At 44.1% G+C, this 25,816-nt stretch overlaps 1 protein-coding gene across 1 annotated transcript; it reads left to right on the top strand.

The window, feature by feature from the left end:
• The first annotated feature begins 14,939 nt into the window (after nucleotides 1-14,939).
• On the top strand, nucleotides 14,940-25,311 carry LOC123395541 (protein NEDD1). The gene is made up of 10 exons (XM_045090555.1): nucleotides 14,940-15,262; nucleotides 18,314-18,426; nucleotides 18,998-19,258; nucleotides 19,377-19,481; nucleotides 21,414-21,479; nucleotides 21,563-21,784; nucleotides 22,467-22,994; nucleotides 23,083-23,664; nucleotides 23,838-24,020; nucleotides 24,979-25,311. Exons 1-10 carry the CDS (start codon nucleotides 15,106-15,108, stop codon nucleotides 25,087-25,089), a joined length of 2,328 nt encoding a protein of 775 aa, XP_044946490.1. The 5' UTR covers nucleotides 14,940-15,105; the 3' UTR covers nucleotides 25,090-25,311.
• The last annotated feature ends 505 nt before the right edge of the window (nucleotides 25,312-25,816 follow it).

The following is a 25,816-nucleotide window of genomic DNA, read 5'->3' on the forward strand; positions in this document are numbered from 1 at the left end:
TGTGGGCCTTCGCCATCAGCCCCTAATTAAAATAGTTAATTTAATTAAAATAATTAATTTCAACTAAATAGAATATGACACGTGGGGCCTTCTTAGTTTAATTAGAAAAATTAGATTAAATTAAATACTGTTAACCCTAGTGTCTATGACACGTGGGGTCGAGTAGTGAGTTGACTAGTCAACTAAGACTTTTGACTGCTGATGCGAGCATGATATCATGCTGAGGTCATATATATATTGCATTAAAATAAATCAATTTAATTTCTAATTATTAATAAATGTTTAAAAATATTGTAAAATAATTCGTAATCCGGATGAAAATATTTTGTACATGAAAGTTGATTAGAAAAACGAGATGAACCTCGATATGTTGTCCGTTCGTTTGTTACGCATTCCTATCATAGCGAACATGAAACTTGTCCATCATTTTGAACTGTCCGGTAGTAGCCACGGACCGGGGAAATATCATCAGATATTTTCCCGATCCGTCCATGACGCATAGTACTACATTAGCTCATGCCTAGCGCTGCATATAGCCATGTCATGCTTTGTGATGCATTTGATTGCTCTCTTATTTATTGTGTTTCGCCTACGTTGCTTACTTTCTCGTAGACCCCGAGATTGATGATGATTCGGTGATTGACTGCTTCCTGGTCGAGGATCTGTATCTGTGTGCACAGCAACAAGGCAAGCAAACCCTCCTTGATCATTCATATATTGCCTATTCTTTCTCGCTCATGCTTGCATTAGATTTTGCTACTATTATAGATAGCCCCTATTCTCATGCATAGCATGTTTTTGATGAACTGCAACTTTATTCTACCGCACTTTAAACTGCTTAATATAGGTGGAGCAGTGATCCCCTTTGACCATTAGTCCAGTTGCCCCTGCTTTTTCATCAAGTCTCGATCTTCTGATCGATGAGCCAAGACCCGTCACATCACTCACACCCCTTTGGTTGTACGACGCTGCAGAGCTACTATCGAGTACCGATGGTGACACCTTGTTACGTACTCCGATGTTAGCGATGTAGTGTAGTTGACCGACGGTGGATTTCGGAGGGTGGTTCCTCCTTCACCACCTCCGATAACGACTCTGTCATACAACCCATCAAGCGTGGTCCATCGAGGGTGATTCCTCCCTCGACACCTTGACGGTTACATCTTTTGGAATCCATCGAGGGCGATACCTCGAATCCCTCTGATGTTACAACCACACAGTTACTTGATCGTGCTACTAGGAACATGAAAGGTGTGTTGCGGGTGGATTCCCGCGTGAATGTGACGAGGCGTGGCCACGCATTCTGGGCCCTTGCGACACATCCTCGAGACGGGGCCACGGGCCCATTTATCATGGTTCTACTCGTCACCGCAATTAAGAAAATCCTAATGGTTTGGGTATTTGATATGAGTTGGTTGGGAGACCTTTTCACACTAACCTTCATGTGGGAGAAGTTATGGGTACCCGACGTCATGGTATCAGCCAAAGCTCTTCATACGTCAGAGTGGAGCGGCGCGTGCCCACGTGGCCCGGATAAGCATCATTCTTGTATAAGAGGTTCCAGGAGTGACATCGATTGCCCTTACATCGTGCAGGAGCGCAAAGGGTGATGGGCCCATGACCTCTGCGCGCTTAGGATTTAGACCGGTGGGCTCGCCTCTGTGTTGAGCCTAGGTAGGGTTGTGACATGTTGATGTTCCGAGGCTGGGCATGACCGAGGAAAGTGTGTTCGGCCAGAGTTTATCAAGTGTGTTGGGTACTGTGGTGCACCCCTACAAGGATGAAAATTAACTATCCGAATAGCCGTGTCCACAGTTACAGGATGACTTGGAGTTGTGCCCCAATCTTATACAATTTCAACTATTACTTAACTGGAATGTTTGCTCCAAGATTGCTTTATCGCAGGGAGTAGAGGAAGAATCTTTGGGCATGACCTTAATTAAATTTGCTGCAACAATATGATTATTTAATTGTGTTACTTGCTCTACTCTTGTATATTGCTGCAAGACGCTGAAGATGCTAGTCTTCGATAGGGCTAGTCCCCTGTCTCTACTCTCACATTGATGCAGTCAGTCCACATATAACCCCTTTCCTTTGATATTGATGCATACTTATCATTGTTCTGATGTTAGTCTTGCGAGTACTTTGGATGAGTACTGCTCGTTGCCCTGCTCCCCCTTTTCCCCTTGATATGATTGTTGCGACTAGATGATGGAGCCCAGGAGCTGGCGTATCCCACCGCTGACGACTTATACCCCGACGGTGTCTACTGCTATGTGGAGGCCGTTGACGACCATGAGTAGTTTAGGAGGTTCCCACGCAGGAGGTCGTTCGATCGATGTAACTTTTGTGCTAGCCTTCTGTAAGGCATCTCCTTGTTTTACGCATGTACTAAGATATTTATTGCTTCCGCTGACTTGTGTGTTTATCGAGCTTCTGTATTCTAGCCCTCGAGTCCCCTGGCTTGTAATATGAAGCTTATATGTTTTTATTTGTGTTTAGAGTTGTGTTGTGATATCTTGCCGTGAATCCTTGAGCTTGGTCGTACGCATTTGCGTGTATGATTAGCGTACAATCAAATCGAGGGCATCACAAGTTGGTATCAGAGCCGACTTCCTGTAGGTACCCCCCTTCCAACTCCTTGGCCAAAGTTGAGTCTAGTACTTGAAAAACTTTACTAACATTGTTGTGTAGCTTATGGGCATCTAGTGGTATTAGTATCTTTTACTACTCTTCTATACTTTGGGTTCTAATCTCTCTTCTCTTTCAGGTTAAAGGTTTTGCTAACTCTAACTCTAGGTTCTTGTAAATACTTCCTCCTGGAGAGCCCCTCATTCGAGACGATGTCTTGATTCGTGAGAAGACTCCGATGATACTTTGTGATGTTCTCCCGAGAAATTGTGCTCATCGCTTTTGCAATTTCCCTTCCTCCGTCAACTCCTATGGATGGCTCCATAAAAATTTCGTTCATACTTTCTTTTCCAATTACTCTTGTTTTTACAAGGTACAATGAATTAACGTACCGGGGATTCGTTCGTCCTCAGTTGTCATGGGTTTGACAAGTTCTTCAGATTGCTATTCAATCTTCCTAAATCCTCAGTAGCCTATTGGTCTTGGCCTTTCTCATCAGCTTGCATTATGGTTAATTCCATATGTCTAGTAACCATCATTTGAATCCTTAGTGATTGTCCTTTGATCTTATTGGTTCAACCGTTTGTGTGAATGCACACGATCATCAGTTGATCCTCATAAATTATCTTTTCAGCTCATATGACTTTCCAAACAGGAATTGGTTCTCAAAAAATCAACCTTGATTGATTGTACAATTTAAGTCCATTCAACTTACTTGTATTTGATCGGAGCATCTTATTCGATACACCAACTTGGAAGTCATAATTCCTTTGGTATTTACTTATCTATATTTTTTTCAGATGTTCTATAATTCAATGCCTTGCATTCTATCGCCCTTTGATTAAGTACTGATACTCACCTCATGTCCTTTGTGGACCATGAGACCCATTGTTGGGTTATTATCCGATGGCATCCCTTACATTCAAAATATTTGTGATATTCTTCCCGTGATACATGATGCCATTGGTAAACTGTGTCTTCTCCCTCTGATAAGTTGTATCCTATGCTTTTGTCAGCCATGCCCTTCAAGCATGTGTTAATTACTCTTGAAGGTTGTGGTATATGTTCCTAAGTTGCCCCGATGGGTTGAACCTATGCCTTCCTAAATCCGTGTGACCCCAATGGTTTTCACGATTCTTACTCTTCTGATGTTTTGCTAGATAATCTTTTCAAGTTACAACTTCATCAAAGGTAAGTTGTAAATGGCAGGTGATGCATTGATGAAGTGGTAGTCGAACTTGAACCTTATGTTCATGTTCATGGACCCGATGTATGTCTTATCATGGAAGCTTCTTGTACCAAAAAAATTCCTTTAGAATAATTTGATATGGTATCTATGATCTTGTCCTTTGCCATCACGGTTCCCACTATGTTGTTCTACTTTGATTTCATTCTGACAAGTTAAAGTGCTTGTCTTCCACGGATCAACACACCGGTCTAATCTCTATTCTCATCTACCTCCGGGTATTATCCCTGGTAGTTCGAGAATATCGCGGAGCTATATAACTTCTTATGAGCTCCTCGTCAACTATGACTTTTCGCTGATTCCAGTTTCCTCTTGTTTTGAGTTGTTGGACACTCAAGGACACTGATAACTGAATAAAGATGCATTACGATTCAACAACTCTTAGTAATCTCCTTTGCTTACGAGTTTGTACTCGATCATGTCATTCCAAGATGTTAGGCTACATCATCATCGGCATACTAGAGCTTGACCATGCTATGTCTCTCCTTCATTCGTGGAACACATTTCCAACTTTGCGTTAAGCATACACTAAGCTTTGAACATGATGTTGGTTGTCGTAAAATACTATTTCGAATCTGAGCTAGTACTCTTATCTGTGGTTCTAACAACCTTTCGCTTCATCATTCCTTTGCTTGATGTCGTCGCTGAACGATTACATCTTGATAAAACTTCTCAACAATTGTGTCGTGATCATCATCAGCATTCTGAGCTCTTAGAGGATGTCAATCGAAATACATGGTGAGAAATACCATCCTTGCCCCTCGATGATTTGTGTTATCATCGACAAACCTTACTGCCTTCCCTCCAACACAAACTTGATCATGTTTTGTGTTGTCCCTTGAGTTCCTTGCTATCCAACTTATGTTATGTTCTACTTTGGAGTATTACTATCTTTTATGTCAAGAATGTCGTGAGGTATGCGCACCTCTTAAGAATTCTTGATATAGGGATTCTTCCCATCATCACCATTCATTTCTTGGTCCCATGTTGTTTCTAACCCAAATACCAACAAGTGAACTCTGATGTGTGATCCCAATACTTCTAGCAACCCTATTTCTTTGAAGTTAATAACTGATTGTTTCATTTTTAGTGTTTTGGTTTATGACTCACCATTATAGCATTGGTCGTGCTACTCAGTCTGTATTTCTGAGTACATCCTTCGATCAATGTTTAATTGTTGATTTTTCCTCTAACATTCGTCAATATACCATTTGATTTGACAAATGTTCTCTCCTTGATATTATAATTTTGGAAATTCATCCCTGCCGAAATCTTGAGGGATTGTTGCTAAGCCCATCGGCCACACCCTCAACTTCTCCATGTTTCATAATAAAGCTCTTGAAAGTATTTTCTTTGTGCTTAGCTCATGAAGAATGTGTTTGATAGAAGACGTGTTCTCCCAAAGTTCACGTGCATTCTTGCCGCCATGAATATGAGGAAGTTTTGTTTCGCTTCCTCTTGGGTCATCCCTAATCATTCAATCCTGTGCGAGGTGTTACATGTTTTGAAGATTTGCTATCTTCACTCCATATAACTTCTCTTAGCACCCCAAGCCGCTCACTGATTTGATCAAGGAAAATAAGTTCCTTCATAATAGCTAATACAAACTTACACAAGGGCCTTGTTATCCTCGATGATGGTTCCCAAATCAAAACTCGGTTGCATTTTGTTGTAAGAAATCTATGTGCGCACGAATGTATTGACATTGTGTTCATGTGTCTTACAATCGAGCTCATGATTCAAGACTTGCTCCCGTAGTTCATATCCCAAGGATCTCGCAGCATCATCTCGTAAATTGTTGTTGCCCTATTTTCTTCTCACGCATCCTGAGCCTGAGCTATCATGACACTAATCAGATCTGAGTCTCGGGCAGATATGTTGGTTGGAACATTTACCAAGAATTATAACTTTGGTCTTATGTAACCCGGTACGGTGATGTCTTGTCTAGCACACCTGGCCGGAGGACCTATTGTTATAGTATCTTGTTCAACAAGATTTGCCTATTTTCCAAGAGGAAATCGTATGACTTATTTTATAAGTGGTTCCTGATGAATCCTTTGTGCTCCCAAATTCCGACCCTTATATGATGACCATGTCGATGCTACCTTAAAGCATGGATGCGGTACTTCAAATGTCAACATGAACATTGGAAGCGCAATGCCAAATTGCTCTTGATCAATTATCCAAACAATGTTGTATGGGTAAGCATCATGATTCTCCTTGCCCATTTATCTAAATGATTATGTACTTGATGATCTATCATGTATACCATACTCTATTTTCCTCGGGAATGGTATGCTCTAATACTTGTGTGTGTGAACACATTTTTCTTTCCAGTGGTCTGTTTAACCTTTCCTGAAACCTAAACTTATCTGAGCACTCGAAATTCCCTGCTTAGGTAAAAAACCTCGGTGTACAACTCTGTCATTAAGACCTTGTTACTATTGTGGATAACATTTCGATAACCGCTGGTGGACGAGAACCTTGCCTACTCGTCTGCCTCATTTCAACGAGCAGGAAAATGGTTCTATTTGTCCCCTGCCCTTGGTACCGACGTTGTTATCAACATAATTGACAGGCTATCCTCTGACATGTCTTGACGCCAAGACCGTGCAAGATGTCACCACTCTGCCTACTCTCAACCCACATGGTGGGTCCATAACCCAAAGTTCCACACGATCAAAACCTGACTCTCCTTTACATATGTGACTTCAAAGTATCCTTTACTCTTGGCTTCATATGAAATTCCCAAGCCACCGTCCAATGGGACGATCTATTATCGTATCAGACGCAATATTTATTTCATTGCTCGAACCCCCCTTTATTATCTGTTTAGGCATCAAACGGTTGCCTAACCATTTAAAACCTTGGTACCATTGAATGTTACTCTCAATTAATTTCGAGGGATAACTCATGACTTCTTCTCTGAGTTTGTCGTCAGATGCCCAACCTTGTGTACGTTTTTTCAGAGGTATGTCATGTATCACATTCGTAGGATGATGAAGATACTGAGGGAAGGATGCCGACTCCATCAAGTTTACCCGAATCAGAGTAATGAATACGTCAACAAGAAGGACAAACCTCTTCGAAGGGAGCAACGAAGACAAGGACACTCATTAGAATTTTGTAACCACACATTTCCCCCTTACCTCTACCTTTTAATTCTCGGGACGAGAATTTCTTTTAGTGGTGGAGAGTTGTGACGCCCCGAGTGTCATGCTAAAGTAACCCATGAAATCAAGCTACACTGATCACCATGATTAAGTTAATCATGTTGTTCAATAGTGCATGATCAACCTTGGAATCATACCTCATTTAGGATTCCTATGAATTTCAGAAACTCATTTAATAAGTGGAATTAATATTTTGTCAAACATGAAAACTTAAATCATGGATGGGATGCAAATATTTCATAAGCAAATAATAAATTGTAACCTAAATTTAATAAATTGTTTTGGTGCCTCAAAATCAATAAAACACATGCCAAATCATTTCTAAATGCACTTTTTAAAATTATAGCATTTCCAAAAAAAATGTTTGTCTCCCAAACTTTTTTTGGCACAACCAAGGAATACAACATGAATAATGAACCAAGTTACAAAAATGACAAAGGTCTTTCTATGTTAAAAATAAAACTAAAACGGAAAATGTTTTAAAAATAAAATAGAAAAGTTTTTATAAAAGAAGAAGGGATTTTTTTAAAATAAAGAGAAAGGAAACCCCCCCTCCCATAGTCGGCCCATCTCGGCCATGGCCCATTCAGCCACCTAAAGGGCCGGCCCACCCTAGCCACTACTAGGGCACCGGTGCCCCCCATGCACCCACTCCCTCCCCCACTCGCTCCCCCACCTCTCTCTCTCTCCCATTTGCCTGCATCAGGCGTTGATCCCGTGCCCCCTCACGTCGCGATGTTGCTGGCGCCCCGTGTCGCCCCTCCGCCATCGAGCCTCCCTCCACCATCCCCACCGAGTCCCGTGGCGGCTCCACCACCCCATCGCCTCACGCTGTGCCGCCCCGCCACCTCGCCGGGCACCACCACCTCGCCCGCCAGCCTCCTCGCCTCGCCCCCGAGCACGCCCCTCTCTTCCCTGCAACGCTGTGAGTGGCCACCCCCTCTCCTCTCTCCCCCATGACCAACCACTGTGCCCTCTCGCTCCGACGAGCCCCCTCCGACCACCACCGCTCGTCGCCAGCCGCGTCGTGCCGCCCCGCATGCCTCCCTTCTCTGCTGGCCGCGTGCCACATCCGCCATTTCTGTTGTTGGTACCCCCCGGCCCCGCTCACCGCTAGCCACAGCCGACCTAGCCTTGGCTGGCCCCGGCAGCTGCTCCTCAGCCTAGCCCCGGTCACCTCCCGGTTAGCAAGTGGGTTAACCCCCCCCCCCCGGCGTGTGGATGACGTCGGGGACCCACGCCCCCTAAACAAAATTAACATTTTATTAAATAATTAGATATTAATAATTAAGTTAATTAACCCAAGACTTAATTAAACCTCTCAAATTACTGCTTAATTAATTAGATTAGTTAAACCTAATATATTAATTAAATTGGTTAATAGATAAGCACACAATGACATGTGGGCCTTCGCCATCAGCCCCTAATTAAAACAGTTAGTTTAATTTAAATAATTAATTTTAACTAAATAGAATATGACACGTGGGGCCCTCTTAGTTTAATTAGACAAATTATATTAAATTAAATACTATTAACCCCACTCTGTATGACACGTGGGGTCGAGTAGTTAGTTAACCAGTCAACTAAGACTATTGACTGTTGATGTCACCATGACATCATGCTGAGGTCATATATATTTTTGAATTAAAATAAATCTATTTAATTTCTAATTATTAATAAAACTTTAAAAATTAATGTAAAATAATCCGTAATCCAGATGAAAATATGTTGTACATGAAAGTTGATCAGAAAAACGAGACGAACCCAGATACGCTGTCCGTTCGTTTGTCACGCATCCCTAGCATAGCGATTGTGGAACTTTTCATCGTTTACAACTGTCCGGTAGTAGACAGAGACCCGAGAAATATCGTCAGATATTTTCATGATCTGTCCATGACGTATAGTATTGTGTTAGCTCATGCCTAGCGCTGCATATAGCCATGTCATACTTTGTGATGTATTTGATTGCTCTCTTATTTATTGTGTATCGCCTACGTTGCTTCCTTTTCGGTAGACCCCGAGACCGATGATGATCTGGTGATCGACTGCTTTTCGGTCGAGGATCTGTATTTGTGTGCAGAGCAACAAGGCAAGCAAACCCCCTTGATCATTCCTATATCGCCTATTCTTTCTCCCTCGTGCTTGCATTAGATTTTGCTACTGTTATAGATAGCTCCTATTCTGATGCATAGCCTATTTTTGATGAACTGCGACTTTATTATACCGCACTTTAATCTGCTTAGTATAGGTCGACCAGTGATCCTCGTTGACCATTAATCCAGTTGCCCTTACTTTTTCATCAAGTCTCGATCTTCTCATCGACGAGCCAAGACCCGTAACACCACTCACACTTCCTTAGTTGTACGACGCTGCAGAGCTACTATCGAGTATCGAGGGTGACACCTCGTTACATACTCTGATGTTAGCGTTGTAGTGTAGTTGACCGACAGTGGCTTTCAGAAGGTGATTCCTCCTTCACCACCTCCGATAACAACTCTGTCGTACAACCCATCAAGCGTGGTACATTGATTGTGATTCCTCCCTAGCCACCTTGACGGTTACATCGTTCGGAATCCATCGAGGGTGATACCTCGGATCCCTTTGATGCTACAACCACACAGTTACTTGACCGTGCTACTCGGAACATGAAAGGTGTGTTGCGGGTGCATTCCCGCGTGAATGTGATGAGGCTTCTGGGCCCTTGCCACACATCCTTGAGACGGGTGATGGTCCCATTTATTGTGGTTCTACTCATCACCACAATTAATAAAATGCCAATGGTTTGGGTATTTGATCTGAGTTGGTCGCTAGACCTTTTCGCACTAACCTTCGTGTGGGATAAGTTATGGGTACTCGATGTTGTGGTATCAGCCGAAGCTCTTCAGACGTCAGCAATGAAGCGGAGCGCGCCCAAGTGGCCCGGATAAGCATCGTTCTTGTACAAGAGGTGCCAGGACCGACATCGGCCTCCCTTGCATCATGCAGGAGCGCAAATGATGATGGGCCCATGACCCCTATGCGCTTAGGATTTAGACCGGCGGGCTGGCCTCTGTGTTGAGCCTAGGTAGGGCTGTGACGTGTTGATCTTCCGAGGCCGGGCATGACCGAGGAAAGTGTGACCGGCTAGAGTTTATTAAGCGTGTTGGGTACTGTGGTGCATCCCTGCAGGGATGAAAATTAACTATTCGAATAGTCGTGTCCACAGTTACAGGACAACTTGGAGTTGGGCCCCGAAATTATACAACTTCGACTGTTACTTAACTAGAATGTTTGCTCCAAGATTTCTTTCTCGCACGTAGTCGAGAAGAATCTCCGGGCGTGACCTTAATTAAATATGCTACAACAATATGACTATTTAATTGTGTTACTTGCTCTACTCTCGTCTATTGCTGCAAGACGCTGAAGATGCTAGTTTTCGATAGGACTAGTCCCCTCTCTCTATTCTCGCATTGCTGCAGTCAGTCCACATATAACCCCTTTCCTTCGATACTGATGCATACTTAGCATAGTTCTGATGTCAGTCTTGTGAGTAGTTTGGATGAGTACTCATCGTTGCTTTGCTCCCCCTTTTTCCCTTGATATGATTGCTGTGACCAGCTGATGGAGCCCAAGAGATGGCGTATCCCGCCAACGACGACTGCTACCCTGACGGTGCCTACTGCTACATGGAGGCCTCTAACGACCAGGAGTAGATTAGGAGGTTCCCACGCAGGAGCCCTTGCCTCGTTCGATCGATGTATATTTTTTCTAGCCTTCTCTAAGGCATCTCCTTGTTTTATTTCTGTACTCAGATATTTGTTGCTTCTGCTGACTCGTGTATTTATCGAGTTTCTGTATTCTAGCCCAGAGGCCCCTGGCTTGTAATACGAAGCTTGTATGTTTTTATTTGTGTTTAGAGTTGTGTTGTGATATCTTCCCATTAGTCCTTCAGCTTGGTCGTACGCATTTGCGTGTATGATTAGTGTACGATCAAATCGAGGGTGTCACAACCCATCACTTACCTGGCCCCTGAATTCTCTGAAGAATAGATCCTTGCATGATGTTGCCCTACACGTGTGAGTCAAATAGTATCATAGTGAAGGAGGTAATTCGTTACATACAAAGTAAAATGTACAACATCAGAATAAGTAGAACGAACTATCAATAATGGAAAATGTATGTTAATCATGTCGCATGGTAAACAAACACATGATTTCATGTAGACACATGGATGAATTGTTGTGACCATGTGGATATTAATCAAGGAGATAGAATATAGAGATGGTTAATTGGCGAGCTTGAAATTGATTTTAAAAATTATTATGAAACAACCAACAAATTGCTCTGATCCGATGTCATGTCAACATGTAACCAAGAGGGAAAACTTTCTTGAAAAGCATTGGAAAAAAAATCTCTGAATGTCTGAATGTTTATTTGGCATTTGTGAAGCAATGCACAAAGGGAGTGAACAAACAAATTCGTCATGATCCCTCAGTCATCCTAACATCCTTATATATTAATCTCCTAGTTAAGTTCTTACTTGAGGCGACAACGGGTCTGGAAAGAATAATGAACGAAGAATTAAACTAATGCTTAGAGATTAATCCTCCCGCATGGGCAGAACCACACACACCACACAATGCAAAAGCAGCCCGCGATGCAGCACACGCACAATCAACAAAACAAACATAATATATAGTGAGCACGAATTTAGAACCATAAAAGTAGCAAGGGAAAAAGAAGAAGAATATGAAGAGAACGTCGTTCGGTGGGACTTAATGCCCCTGCTGAAAATGAGGATATGGGAAGTTAAAGCTTCATGGAGAAACTACGGATCAGAAGATTGTGGATCATTGAGCCCCATGTACAAAAAAGGGCACTATCCTGCAGCAAAAATACATTAAAGAAATCACATCTAAAGGAGAGTAGGGTATGTTCACTTGTTCAGAACTACAACTAAAAATGCAAGAAGGAGCGGGGGCTTTTATAAGCATATACGGGCGATAGAGTTGCGGCAAGCTGGACACAAGATGGGCGGCTAAGCGGTGCATGTTGATCTATTCACTAGAGTCTTCAAGAGAGAGTCAAAGAGGACATGTGGAGGAAATAGAAAGGAGAGAGAAACCAGAACCAATCTAGAAACAACAACGAATGACACCGGAATGACACCTCATTTTTCTGGAACTACCCGTGTTGTACTCTTCCTACTCCTCGGACTCTACTCCGAGACAAATTTGACTGGTAAACGGTCAACGCGGTGGGGGTAAGACATGGCAAACAAAGGAAATGAAGCACTTGCCTCACACGTGTCATTTTTCCAGCTGCGCTAAAAAAGTCCAAAACAACCAGAAAAAGAGAACCCTTGCGGGTTATCGTTCAACCCCATGTACAAAAAAGGGCACTATCCTATAGCAAAAATACATTAAATAAATCACATCTAAAGTAGAGTAGGGTATTCACTTGTTCAGAACTATAACTAAAAATGCAAGAAGGAGCGGGGGCTTTTATAAGCGTGTACGGATGATGGAGTTGCGGCAAGCTGGACACAGGATGGGCGGCTAAGCGGTGCATGTTGATCTATTCACTAGAGTCTTTGAGAGAGAGTCAAAGGGGATAGGTGGAGGAAACTGAAAGGAAAGAGAGAGAGACATGAACCAATCTAGAAACAACAACGAAGGACACCGGGATGACACCTCATTTTTCTGGAACTACCCGTGTTGTACGTTTCCTACTCCTCGGACTCTACTCCCAGACAAACTTGACTGGTAAATGGTCAAAGCGACGGGGTAAGACATGACAAACAAAGGAAATGAAGCACTTGCCTTATACGTGTCATGTTTACAGCTGTGCTAAAAAAAGTCCAAAGCAACCAGAAAAGGAGCCCTTGTGGGCTATCATTGAGCCCCATGTACAAAAAAGGGCACTATCCTGTAGCAAAAATACATTAAAGAACACATCTAAATGAGAGTAGGGTATGTTCACTTGGTCAGAACTATAACTAAAAATGCAAGAAGGAGCGGGGGCTTTTATAAGCATGTACGGGCAATGGAGTTCCGGCAAGCTAGACACAAGATGGGCGACTAAGCGGTGCATGCTGATCTATTCACTGGAGTCTTCGAGAAAGAGAGAGAGTCAAAGAGGACACGTGGAGGAAACAGAAAGGAGAGAGAGAGAGACCGGAACCAATCTGGAAACAACAACGAAGGACACCGGGATGACGCCTCATTTTTCTGGAACTACACGTGTTGTACGCTTCCTACTCCTCGAACTCTACTCCCAGACATATTTGATTGGTAAACTGTCAAAGCGGTGGGGTAAGACATGACAAACAAAGAAAATGAAGGACTCACCTCACACGTGTCATTTTTACACCTGCGCTAAACTCCGAGACAAATTTGACTACTAAACGGTCAAAGCGGTGGGGTAAGACATGGCAAATAAAGGAAATGAAGCACTTGCCTCGCACATGTCATTTTTCCAACTGCGCTAAAAAGTCCAAAACAACCAGAAAAATAGAACCCTTGCGGGTTATCGTTGAACCCCATGTACAAAAAAGGGCACTATCCTGTAGCAAAAATACATTAAAAAAATTACATCTAAAGGAGAGTAGAGTGTGTTCACTTGTTCACAACTACAACTAAAAATGCAAGAAGCAAGACATTTATAAACGTGTACAAGCGATGGAGTTGCGGCAAGCTAGACACAGGATGGACGACTAAGCGGTGTATGTTGATCTATGCACTGGAGTCTTTTAGAGAGAGTCAATGGGGACAGGTGGAGGAAACTGAAAGGAGAGAGAGAGACCGGAACCAATCTAGAAACAACGAAGGACACCGGGATGACACCTCATTTTTTTAAAACTACCCGTGTTGTACGTTTCCTACTCCTCGAACTCTACTAACAGACAAATTTGACTGGTAAATGGTCAAAGCGGCGGGGTAAGACATGACAAACAAAGGAAATGAAGCACTTGCCTTATATGTGTCATTTTTACAATTGTGCTAAAAAAGTCCAAAACAACCAGAAAAAGAACCCTTGCGGGCTATCGTTGAACCCCATGTACAAAAAAGGACACTATCCTGCAGCAAAAATACATTAAAGAAATCACATCTAAAGGAGAGTAGGGTATGTTCACTTGTTCAGAACTATAACTAAAAATGCAAGAAGGAGCGGGGGCTTTTATAAGCGTGTACGGGCGATGGAGTGGCGGCAAGCTGGACACAAAATTGGCGGCTAAGCGGTGCATGTTGATCAATTCATTGGAGTCTTCGAGAAAGTCTCAAAGAAAACATGTGGAGGAAACAGAAAGGAGAGAGAGACCGAAACCAATCTAGAAACAACAACGAAAGACACTAGGATGACACCTCATTTTTCTGGAACTATACATGTTGTACGCTTCCTACTCCTCAAACTCTACTCCGAGACAAATTTGATTAGTAAACGGTCAAAGCGGTGGGGTAAGACATGATAAACAAAGAAAATGTAACACTTACCTCATATGTGTCATTTTTACAGCCGCGCTAAAAAAAAGTCTAAAACAACCAGAAAAAGAGAACCGTTGCGGGCTTATTATTCTTAGAGCAAGTACAATAGTATCCATATCATCTATAACCCATCTTATAACTAACATATACAATAGTTCATTATAAAGGTGTAATACTTTTTAATTATACGACCCACATTTTATACTCATAAAATGTATAGGAACATGTGCTAGAGCTGGCTACTTTTTTTTCTCTAACTAAATAAAAATATATTAATTTATTTCTTATTTCTTTCTTATAGCCGGCTGACTCAGCTCTATTACACTTGATTTGATTTTAGTATTACGGGTCGGGTCGGCGTGGCAGCCGGCAGGGAACCTTGGAATGCACACTAGCGAGAAGCCGGCCCCAACGTCACCAACCGGTTCAGTTCAATCCAACAAAAACAATTTCAATTTCAAATTTCCTCCTGCTCCTCCGCCGCAGGCGCACCCACCAACGCCAAACCCCCACGGGAGCCGGCCACAATCCCAAACCCTAACGAAATCCGCAAGCCGCCGCCGTCCCCCGTCCAGCTCGGGGCCCGGATCCGATGGGGTTCGTGGATCCGGCGGCGCCGCTGCTCGCCACGTGCGGCGGCGACACGGTGAAGCTCTTCGACGTCACGGTGGAGTCCGGCGACCCCTGCGTCCTCGCCTACTCCCCCGCTCCCGGCCACCCCGTCAACGCCGTCAAGTGGAACCACACCAGTCAGTAACCAACTCCCTCCCCCAGCTCGCTCGCTGCCCTCTCTCACCCCCGTTCTCAGATCTCCCCAATTCGTTTGCTTTGCGTCTACGCGAGGATCTCCGTGTGCGAGCTAGAGCTTCGATCCTTTCGACGTCGCCTTACGTGCCATCAGTCTCTAGCGTTGTCACCGAGTTTTCAATCTTTTGGGACGGTATATAAGTTATTTGCTTAAATTTCTCATCCTGGATACGTAGGATCAAAATGTAGCTCATATAGCTATGCTTACTAACGGTATGTGGACGGAATAAACAAGACGTCCTTTGGAGATATCAACATTAATGGATGGATCTACTCTGTTTGCCAACAGTAATTTTGTACGTAGTTTGTAAGAGCTCTGTTTGCTCAAAGACAATAGCTGGCAAATAAGTAGTATCAGCACTGTTGCACCTCATGATATATGCAACAACAGATTTTGTTTTCTGAGTACTATTTAATTACACACTCCATTACTATCAGCTGCCTATTGATGCATGAATATAGTGATTATGCAACCATTATTTTCTGTTCTAGTGATGAGCTAGTCTGCAGTTTCATTTCGCTTGGCTTGTTCCATAGACCTTGCATTTTGCATTTCTATGCACATGAGTTTCGGTTGTGTTCATGGTTGCTGGTTTGTTAGCAATGCAATTCTTATAATAGGAATACACAGCCCTCGCGTCGCTACCTCCCCAGGGGCGACACGGGTGGTGACCAAATCGCCAAGGCCTCCGGCTGCCCCATCTAATCCTCCCCCCCTCGCCGTTGTCGGCGCATCCCGGGGGCAAAGCTCTCGTGGAGCAGGCGGCGGCGGGGCTCCTTTTCTCTGCGGCGGACGACGCCTCTCACGAGCTGGGGATCTCTAGGCGGCGGCCAGAGCGGCGTCGCGCCTCTTGCGGACGGCGGGAGGGGCGGCGGCCTCGGTCCGGGCTCCCGGTGTGGCCCGGGCGTGGACGGCCGCGTACGTGCGGCGGCAGCTCGGATCCAGATGTGTGCGTGGGGCGTAGATCGAAGGCCGGGCGCGGTGACCGGCTGGGCATGGCGGGTGCGCTGCACTGGAGTGCAAGGTGTGTTGCGGATGGTATACCTGCTAGCTGCTTTGCTGCTTCGCTCGTGCGGCTCCAGTTGGATCAGGTGCGAAGTGCATCGATCTGGGTGCTGCACTTCGCGATGCGGTGGATGGGCGGCTTCGGTCGTCTTTCCTGCTCGGTGGGATGGGGCGGGGTGACGCCCCCCTCCCTGGCTTGGTGCTGCGGCTCTGGCTGGCTGCTGGCCCGACCTGGCTGGTTGCGTGGTGGTGTTGGGGGAGGCTCTGCCCAATAGGCCGCGCTGGCGACCACCGTGGCTTCCTTGCAGCGTCTCCGACGGCGTCGGCGGATCCGAAGGCTTCGGCTCGGCATTTTCCGGCGTGAGGGAGTGTGGTGGCAGCCCACCTTCCTGCTCAAGTGAAGCTTGGTGGTCTCCGTGGTAGTGCGGTGGTGGGCGCCAGATCTGGCCGGCTCCGGCTCGCCGGCGTTTGCAGGCGGTGAGGTTGGTGGCTCCTGCGTGAGGGTGGCGTCGTCGTTGCGTAGGAGGTGTGTGGGACAGCGGCCTTGCAGACCGGTGGTGCTGTTCCGCCGGTTGTGTGGGGGTGCTCAGCGAGGTGGCTCCGGGCGAAAGCCTAGACGGCGCGGCGTCTGCGGACGTCGTTTTTCCTCCTTGGGTGGTCGTTGTGGAGTCCTTCCTTGCCCATTACCTTCGGACCATGGACATCGGGCGAAAGCCTAAGACTCCGAAGCGAGTCGGGTGACGGTGTCGTTCTTCCACGTCGCTCTATCCCCTTGGGGTCGTTGCCTTGAGGGTCATTGGCCTCTTCCGTGCTTTCCCAGAGCTGGACACACACGACATCGGGGTCGGCAGTTGCCCGACTGGCGATGTGGTTGGCGCGACTTCTCGTGTGGTTACGATGGCAGCTTCGGGCGAAGTTGGTCTGCTGTTGAGTTTTGGTAGCCGGTCTCATCGGCGTGTTTGAGGGGTTGCCGCGCCTCACTTTGTCTTCCTGGAGTCGGAGCTGCTGAGGCGGGGCCTTGTGGCGACGATGACGCGAGGCGTGTGGTCGGTTGTGGCGCTGGCTCGGCTCAGGCTTAGTGCTTTTCTCCTACAATGCTCGTCTACAGCGTCGGGGCTGCCTGGTAGTTGGCGCGTGCGGTTGACTGTTTGGCCGGCGTGGGCCTCGGTGTTTGCTTGCGGTGAGGGCTATATTGATGGTCGTCGATGGTGGAGTCGGAGTCGCCCTTGTGTAGGTGTGATGGCGATGACACCAGGTTGCAGCCTCAACGGTGTTCTCTCCTCGGCGACGTGTGTGCGTTCTTATGCGGGTTGCCAGGTCGCCCTGTGTGAACGTGTTGTAACGGGTTTCGTTCGGTTTTCCGTTAATCAACCGGGCAATTCTCTTCTTCTTTATTAATGAGACGAGGCAAAGCTTTTGCCTCCGTTTCATTTTTTTTCCTTATAATAGCTCCTTGTAATGCCTAGCTCATGTTTCAGAGGGATATCATCCTACAGAAGCTAGCTTCTGTAAAAAGGTAGTGGAGAGGTTCTTCACCTTTCTTGTACGTTGAACCCTAGAAGACTCATTTGAGGAGTTTCACATCTTTTTTAGAAGAGTTTGGAGTTCCCCCAGACAGGTCCTTGAAATAGCATATTATCTGTTCCTTGGGAAAGCTATTCCTTGCATTTTTTATTTGCAAATTATTTGTTTAGTCATGTGGCATTACTTGTAGTACAACCTCGAGCAGTCGAACTAAAGTTTTAAATTCCAGCCTTCCCATGGTCAATTTTCATGTTCCGTAGGCTTAGTTGTTGTTGTTGTCGTTGTTGTAGGAGGTTGGCAAGATGCAGTGTGCCTTTTTCATGCCCTTTTTTGGTTTTGTATTAAAATCTCAATGAAGTATACATAATGCATAGTAGGGCGAACATGATATAATGGTTCCATAATGTAATTGCATAATGAATCTAAGTAATAACACCAACTCATTGTCGTATTAAACCTGCAGATCTAATCGTAGCAAGTGCTGGGGATGATAAAAAGATCTCATTGTGGCATAAAAAGGGTCAAAATGTAGGACAGCTACCGACATCAACTGTTGATCGTGGGGATGACATTGAGGTATCAGTGCATTCTTATGATTTTGTGTTCACATCTTTAACTGCCAGACACATGTGTGGTAGTCATTTTCATGTAACATTTTGTTGCTAATTCGTGTAGCAGTTCCAGTTTCGTCTGTCATTTATTTCTATGACAGGCCTGCAGTTTCAGTTGCCTGTCCATTGATGTTGTTGCATATATATCCTGTCGCTGCTTTATATGAGTAGTTTGGTAATACTACTAAAAGGTGTACCTGTATTGTTTGCTCTGGCAGCAATGCAACAACCAGACTTACAGTGATATTTTTTATACCATCGTTTCTGTTACTGGCTTGTTCTATTATTTACCCATGATGTAAGTTTAAAAGCATGATTGTTTCTTTTTATTTGTTTGCCTCTTTACTCTCAAAAACGGCCTTATCTTGCTCTCTCTAACTTGAAATACGGCAATGGGGCTTTCACTTATTTTCTCATACCCCATGATATGTACCAGCTGCCTTTCCGTACTACACAATCGGCCGACGACATCTTGAATATTTTATTTCCTATATATAAGCTGGGGCTGAACACGACAAATTGTATTTTCTTGGCAGGAATCCATATATTCCATCAGTTTTAGCAACAAAGGTTCTCGATATCTTTGTTCTGGTGGGAGTGGCCATATTGTTAGGATATGGGATTTGCAACGGAAGAGATGTATCAAATGGCTAAGTGGTCACACTGACACCATTACCGGTGTAATGTATAACTGCAAAGATGAACATTTGGCATCAATAAGCATGAAGGGCGACCTGATTCTTCACAATCTTGCTTCTGGAGCACGTGCTGCTGAACTTAGTGATCCAAATGGACAGGTAATATTCTGTTTTTGTAAATGCAATGCCTCACAGTATGCTCTAGCTTTACTGCAAATCTGGAAATTTTGATTCTGATTTCATGAGCTTTCTTCTATTTATTTTTCTGCAAGGCCAGGTTTTGAGAGTGCTCGATTATTCACGTAATAGTAGGCATATATTGGCGACAGCAGGAGATGATGGTTCTGTGCATCTTTGGGATACAACCGCAAGGACTCCAAAGGTAAACAATATTGCCTTGGTAACTAGTTAGGTTCCACCTGTTATTCTAGTGTTCACCCTATGACATGGGTGTTGCATTTTGTTGTATTTAATGCCAAAGTAGGATGCAGAATTGAGATAGCAAATTGATGTGTGAAAAAGGGAAGTTGATTTTCATTACCTCTCTAAACTTTGAATGTATGCTTGCTGACAACGTGTATTATAGATCATTTTTCTTTCTTGCACTTCAATCATCTTTTTCTGAAGAACAATGAACGTACATTTCATCCTCAGCTTCCTTTGCAGTCTGTCCCTTTGTGATGATGATTTTGATATGAAAGTTATGTTGCTGTATCGCCTTATCTGAGATTCTCTTCATTTCTTGGAGAAACTCCGGACAGGAGCTTCATTTGAAGTTTCAAGTTCGACAAGTTAGATTGAATAAAACTGATGCAGACACACCAAGGATTTTTGTAGTATTTAGCAAAGCTGAGATCAAGATTCACTATTTGTCGATTGGCAATAGTAAAACTGCTTGGTCAAGTGGATTATTCTATTTAAGTGACTTGAGATCCCCCCCCCCCCCCCCCCCCCCCCCGCGCCCCAAAAAACAACCTGCCACACTCAAATTTAGTCCAGCCGCGGCCGTTCTCAGTAAAAATAAGGAGGCGCTCCGCTCCCGTTTGCCGCTGGAATCCACGCTGTGGGCCGTCCACCGCCCGGTGACCGTTAAAATGGAACCCCCACTGCCCCCGCATCTCTGGCTACCCTCATTGGCGCCGGGATCCTACCGGCAGCGCCAAATTCGTGACCTCCTCTGCTCCCACTCCTCCGCCATGGACACCGGAGCTCGGTAGAGCTCCCACACACGTCGTGCTTGCATCACACCCCCCTCCCAGGCTGCAGTCTGCCGCTGTCTGTCACGCTCTGGGTATCTTCCCGGCTCCCGTTGACCGCGTGAGCCTGATTCTCTGCCCCCAGATAGCTGCCCCCCTCCACGCTCCTCTTGCCCATCCTCTTCGTGGCCTGTCTGGCAGCGCGTGTCCTCCAGTTCGACCTCGAGTCCGGCCACACCAAAGGCATCACCGCTGCTGTTCGTCATGCTCCGGAAATCTCCCTGGCTCCGGCTGACTACCGTCTGGATGCCTGACGGGTGGTTTCCCATCCCGGACGTGGAGGATGCGCGCATCTAGGAGCTTGGCCAGTGGCGTGGCACGTTGGTCTGGTGGGCGATGGCAGGCTGCGGTTCAGCGGCCTGCGGTTAGCTAGCAACGGTGGTGTACGAGCAGGCTTGGATCAACACCTGCCTGCTCACCTCCTTCAGGCCAGCGTCCTTCAGCTAGCTAGCGACTGATTAATTTGTACCGCTGGCTAGCTAGCTGTTGTGTTCGTTGATTGAGAGGAGAGCAGAGGGGCAACGAGTTCTGAAGATTGAGAGGAGAAGAAGTAATTGATTGGTTTTGTGCTGCTGCTATGTACTACTGTTGGGGAAATATTTAGACACTTTTGAACAATTTAATGTGCTACTGTTTTTATTGTTCCTATCCAATGCAGATCGATGTTAGGCCTACGACAGTTTTAGATAGTTGGAACCCCATGTGTCATTGTGCAAATACTTGGACTGTGTGAGTGTGTATTGAAGGTGGTTGATGAAATGTTTGATCCAAATATCTGCTTTCTTAGGGGATAAAGTTTAGGACATCTGCTAGCTGAGAAGTTCAATCCCTTAATTTTTTTGACTATAGGGAGAAGGTTTGAGGGATTAAGTTTAGGGCATCTGCTAGAGATGCTCTACGATTCATACAATTGCTGGATCACTGATTAGTGTAAAAGGTTGAGATCAGTTATGTGAACTGTCCTTGCTGTCTATGACTTGTTGTGTTAACCCAGATTTATCATGGTGTAGCTGTGCTTTCTTCAATGCTACTCTCGAATTGACTAATGCCTTGTGCAGATCTCATGGCTGAAGCAACACTCTGCACCCACAAGTGGTGTTTGTATCTCACCCTCCAGTGACAAGGTTTATTTTAGTATTATGCTTGGTGTTCAATGTTTGATTTTTTACTGGCCATAAATAATCTCTATCGTATTTGGTTCTTTTAGATAATTGCTACAGTTGGCCTTGATAAGAAGCTATACACACTCGATTCTGCATCAAGAAGAGCGACACACACCATTCCTCATGATGCCCCTTTCTCATCATTGGCATATAATGATGATGGCACAATATTGGCAGCTGGCACAAATAGTGGGCGTGTGGTATTCTATGATGTTCGGGGCAAACCTCAGCCATTGACAATTCTTCGTGCGTACAATAGCTCAGAGGTGGTGAACTTTACATTTCTCTTTTCCCTCACTGGTGCCCTGCGATTTATTGTTGACATAGAAATAATGCTGTTCTCTGGTGGTTTGTATAGTAATACGTATATATGCACATATTAGTGCAACATTTCCACTTGTATAAAAGTATGCCAACTACCACTGTTCAATATTTTCTCAGTTAAGCGTAGATGATCAACAGAAGTGCTACCTCTGGTTATATCATATACTGCACCATAATACGAGAACAAATTGTTCATTCCTTTTGAAAATAGAAACCTGCATGGAGATGGAACTGTATTGATGAACAATGTTGCTGGTCAAATTTAATAAACTTAATATTAACAAGTTAGTATTTCTACTTCTTAGTCCATGCTTAAATGTTATTTCTAATTCTCATATTGTATGTAAATCTGTAAAACATGTTGCGCAAATCAATTTGCTATTTTTTTTCTTTTGCGCTCAGTGTTGGGAATAGTATTAGTGACTTTCATATATTTTGTAATGTTGTTATGCTTGCACAGAAATTTGTGCACTTTGCAGAGTCTCTGTTTGTGAAATTTGATAAGTTCCTAGTTAAACAAGATTAAAAGACTGTCATGGACGTTGATGTACAACTGTTTAACAAGTTCCATTATATCTGCTCTCTTGAGTTGTTTAACATTTCCGAATTTACATTGCTTGCCAGGCTGTGACAAGTTTATGCTGGCAACGGTCAAAGCCTGTCATTGTTAGCGAGAACAGTTCTTCAGAAGTTGCCCTTCTGGGGGGAACTAGTGAAGATTCTATTCTTATGCCAGATCCTTTGCCTTCAGCAACACCTTCAACATTTCCATCTGGAGCAGGCATTACGAGTCTTCGCTCTTCTTTGTCAGGGAACACAAGTGGATTTCTTTCCACTTCAAAATCTACTACTGCGGAGGAAACTCCATATAGGGCCCGTCCATTGTCTGGTGGACCATTATCAAAGCTACAGGCTCCTCGTGGCAACTTCAGTATAAAGGATGATATGGATGTATTTTCTCCACTTGTTGATGTCCAGCCTTTCACACCATCCAGCAACAGCTGGTGGGATGAGCACGGGAGTGATGAAACAAAAAAGGATGATAAATCTGGAGATAAGAAGTTATTAGCAACTAGGAAGTTCCAGTATATGGAAGGGAACAGTGAGCCACATCCAATCACGGACTGGAGGTCTAATTCTGTTTCAAGACAGGTTTCTTTCTTCTCGAAAACCTATTATTGTTTTCACTATCTCTGTCATCGCAGGATGCCAATTGAGCCTTCTTAACATTGTTCTGCAGGATGGTGCCTCATCTGCAAGTGCTACAGCCGTGCCATCATGGAAGAGTGAACCATCTATCTCTCCACCAGAATCATCAACTGGGAATGCATTGCCCGACAGGCTAACACATCGTCAACAAGTCTCACGCTTTGGGCAATCAGCCTTTCAGACTGGCAGTTTGGCGTTTGCAGGTTTACAGGATTCAGCTTCATCCGCCAGTCTCTCATTGAAAGGTTCTCTGACAAGTAACATTTTAATGAACTTACAAAACAAGGGCATCTTGAGCAATGCACAGTCTTCCCTAGAGACATCATCTGCTAGCCTACAGGCTTCAGTTTCCTCATCCTTTATGTCCAAGACCGTGCCATTGGCGAATTCTGATTTGCCAGGAGCAGCACCTTCCAAATCCGCATGGAAACCCTCAACTTTGACTGATAGATTGAGCACATCCTCTGTTTTTAGTGAAGGATTAGCTTCAGCATTTGGTTCGCCAAAATCAAAGAAGACTGGAGCAGAAACAAAAGATGAACTGCTTACTAGTCTATTATCAAGACAGGAGGCACCAATGACCTCTTCGTCCGGAAGCCTTCTAGCAAGCAATGTAAGAATTACTCCCTCCGTCCCATAATATAAGAGCGTTTTTGACATTAGTGTAGTGTCAATGTCAAAAACGCTCTTATATTATGGGACAGAGGGAGTAATTTGTTAACTTTTTTACTTCAAAATGTAAACACCACTATTTACTAATGGAGTGTCTATGTGCAATTTTATTAGGGGGTAGTGCCACCTCAATTGCCAACCTCAGGTTCGTCAGCTGATCAACAGGGAGCTTCTTCGTTCTCCCTTCAGTATGTTCAGCGCATGCTCGAGGAATCTCTAGGATCTGTTCACAAGTCTATACATGAGGATGTGAGAAATCTCCACATTGAACTTCTAAGACAGTTTCACATGCAGGAGGTAAGAAAACTGTAGGTTCTGTTTTGTGTCATTGCTTTGTGGCCTTGTTCTTTCTTGTTGTCAATTGCAAGCACCTATATTTCTTTTGTTATTGTTTACTTGCCAGAAATTATCGTTGTTTTTTATTGTGTGGCTTACACTGCTGTCCTTGCTAATGGTTCTAGCTGTATCAGCCCATGTATCACCATTATCACCTGTTGGTAAAGGCAATTCAAAAACATCAGCGTTCAACATGACAACTTGGCAAACACATGCAGCTCTTGGTATTATCTCAAAATGACCTATGTATAGTTAGCCAAAACAGGATTTTCGACATAGTATACTCTAGAGTTACTGGTATGAAATGCATGCATCCTTCTCTTGACCTAGGCAAACCGAACGTTTTCGTGTATTTGGAAACTTGGCCTGCTGGTGGCAAGAGTCCACTATGTGAGTAATAAGCTCGCTTGTGTTTATCGTTCTACCAGTTGCCTTCCATTTAATGCATCTTGCTATTATTTGGTCCTTATGTTCCTTCTGACACAATTGTTACTACCGAGCCCATGAGATGGAAAATTTATTACTCCCTCAGATTCATATTAATTGTCGCTGCTTTTGTACAACTTTACTACAAAGTTGTACTCCCTCCGTTACAGTTTAGAAGGCATGCACGTGTACCTAGATCGTTAATTTGACTTATATAAAATATATTATTTAACATAAAAATTATATCATTAGAAAATAGAACATCTAAAGTTTTTAATGATATATTTTTTGTTATATATGCCTCTCATTAAATTGATCAAATTGACGACCTAGATACATGTGCCGGACTTGTAAACTGAGACGGAGGGAGTACTGAAGCAGCGACAATTAATATGAATCGGATGGAGTAGATTGTTTAGGTGTGTGGTTTCCAGTTGTGTTAATTACGTTTAGTACATGTATTTAACATAATGAACTTTTCTGCAACAAGCAGATGGAAACATCTGGTGTTATGAACTTGGTCCTGGAGAAGCTGGAAGGCCTGACCAAGGAAGTGCAGCAACTGAGAAGGGAAAACCAGCAGCTCCGGCATCAGCTTCTCTGATTTGTAGTTTTGGTGTTCAGTTTGACATCGTTATCCATTGCGGAAGGGTGCAATCCTCGCTGGATTCCGGGAATGGCTTGGCGTTGGCGACGGGGATTAATTCTTATATTTGCTGTTTTTTTAGTTAATTCTTTTTGAAGCAAGTTTGTCTAGTTCAGGAAATTCATTTTCGACACGGTTGTACATAGCATCTTTCAGTTTAGAAGCATCTTGTTTATCTTTTGTTTTATGTTTGCTCGCTTGCATATCCATAGGCTTTTTTCCCCCTTAGAATTCATATGTACTAGTTTCCAGTTTTCATCCACTCTAACCTCGTGTGAAGATCATGCGCTTTTCTTGTGCACAATCAATCGTCCAAACTAATTATATTGTATTGAAAAGACATGTTGTGCTAATCCTTAGTTTATAATTAATGAGAATCAAAGAGACCCTTGAAGAAATCACCTGAACTAGAGAAGCCTTTATATACAATTGCGATGTTGGTGTAAGCAAACCTGGCCCAAACCACCATAAGCTGCATTTTACCCTTTTTATATAATTAATGGGAAATGATTACCATCACCCGGCTGATCACGCAAAATTTGTCGCCGCCTTGCACGATTGACGTGTGCCCTGGAGACTTCGCACGTCTCCACTCCTGAAACGACGCACATTTGTGCTTTTCCATCTCTCTGGCGTAACTCATTTTTCCGCTACAGATACACTGCACATATTTGATGCGTCTACG

The sequence above is a fragment of the Hordeum vulgare genome, chromosome 5H (assembly GCF_904849725.1).
Source record: "Hordeum vulgare subsp. vulgare chromosome 5H, MorexV3_pseudomolecules_assembly, whole genome shotgun sequence".
Taxonomy (NCBI): Eukaryota; Viridiplantae; Streptophyta; class Magnoliopsida; order Poales; family Poaceae; genus Hordeum; species Hordeum vulgare.

What these genes read in the sequence shown, in the direction of transcription:
- LOC123395541 (XM_045090555.1), top strand. Translation starts at nt 15,106, where the DNA reads ATGGGGTTCGTGGATCCGGCGGCGCCGCTGCTCGCCACGTGCGGCGGC. An exon ending in TTAGTGATCCAAATGGACAG is followed by an intron (nt 19,259 to 19,376) that starts GTAATATTCTGT and finishes CTGCAAGGCCAG; the next exon opens with GTTTTGAGAGTGCTCGATTA. An exon ending in GACAGTTTCACATGCAGGAG is followed by an intron (nt 24,021 to 24,978) that starts GTAAGAAAACTG and finishes TGCAACAAGCAG; the next exon opens with ATGGAAACATCTGGTGTTAT.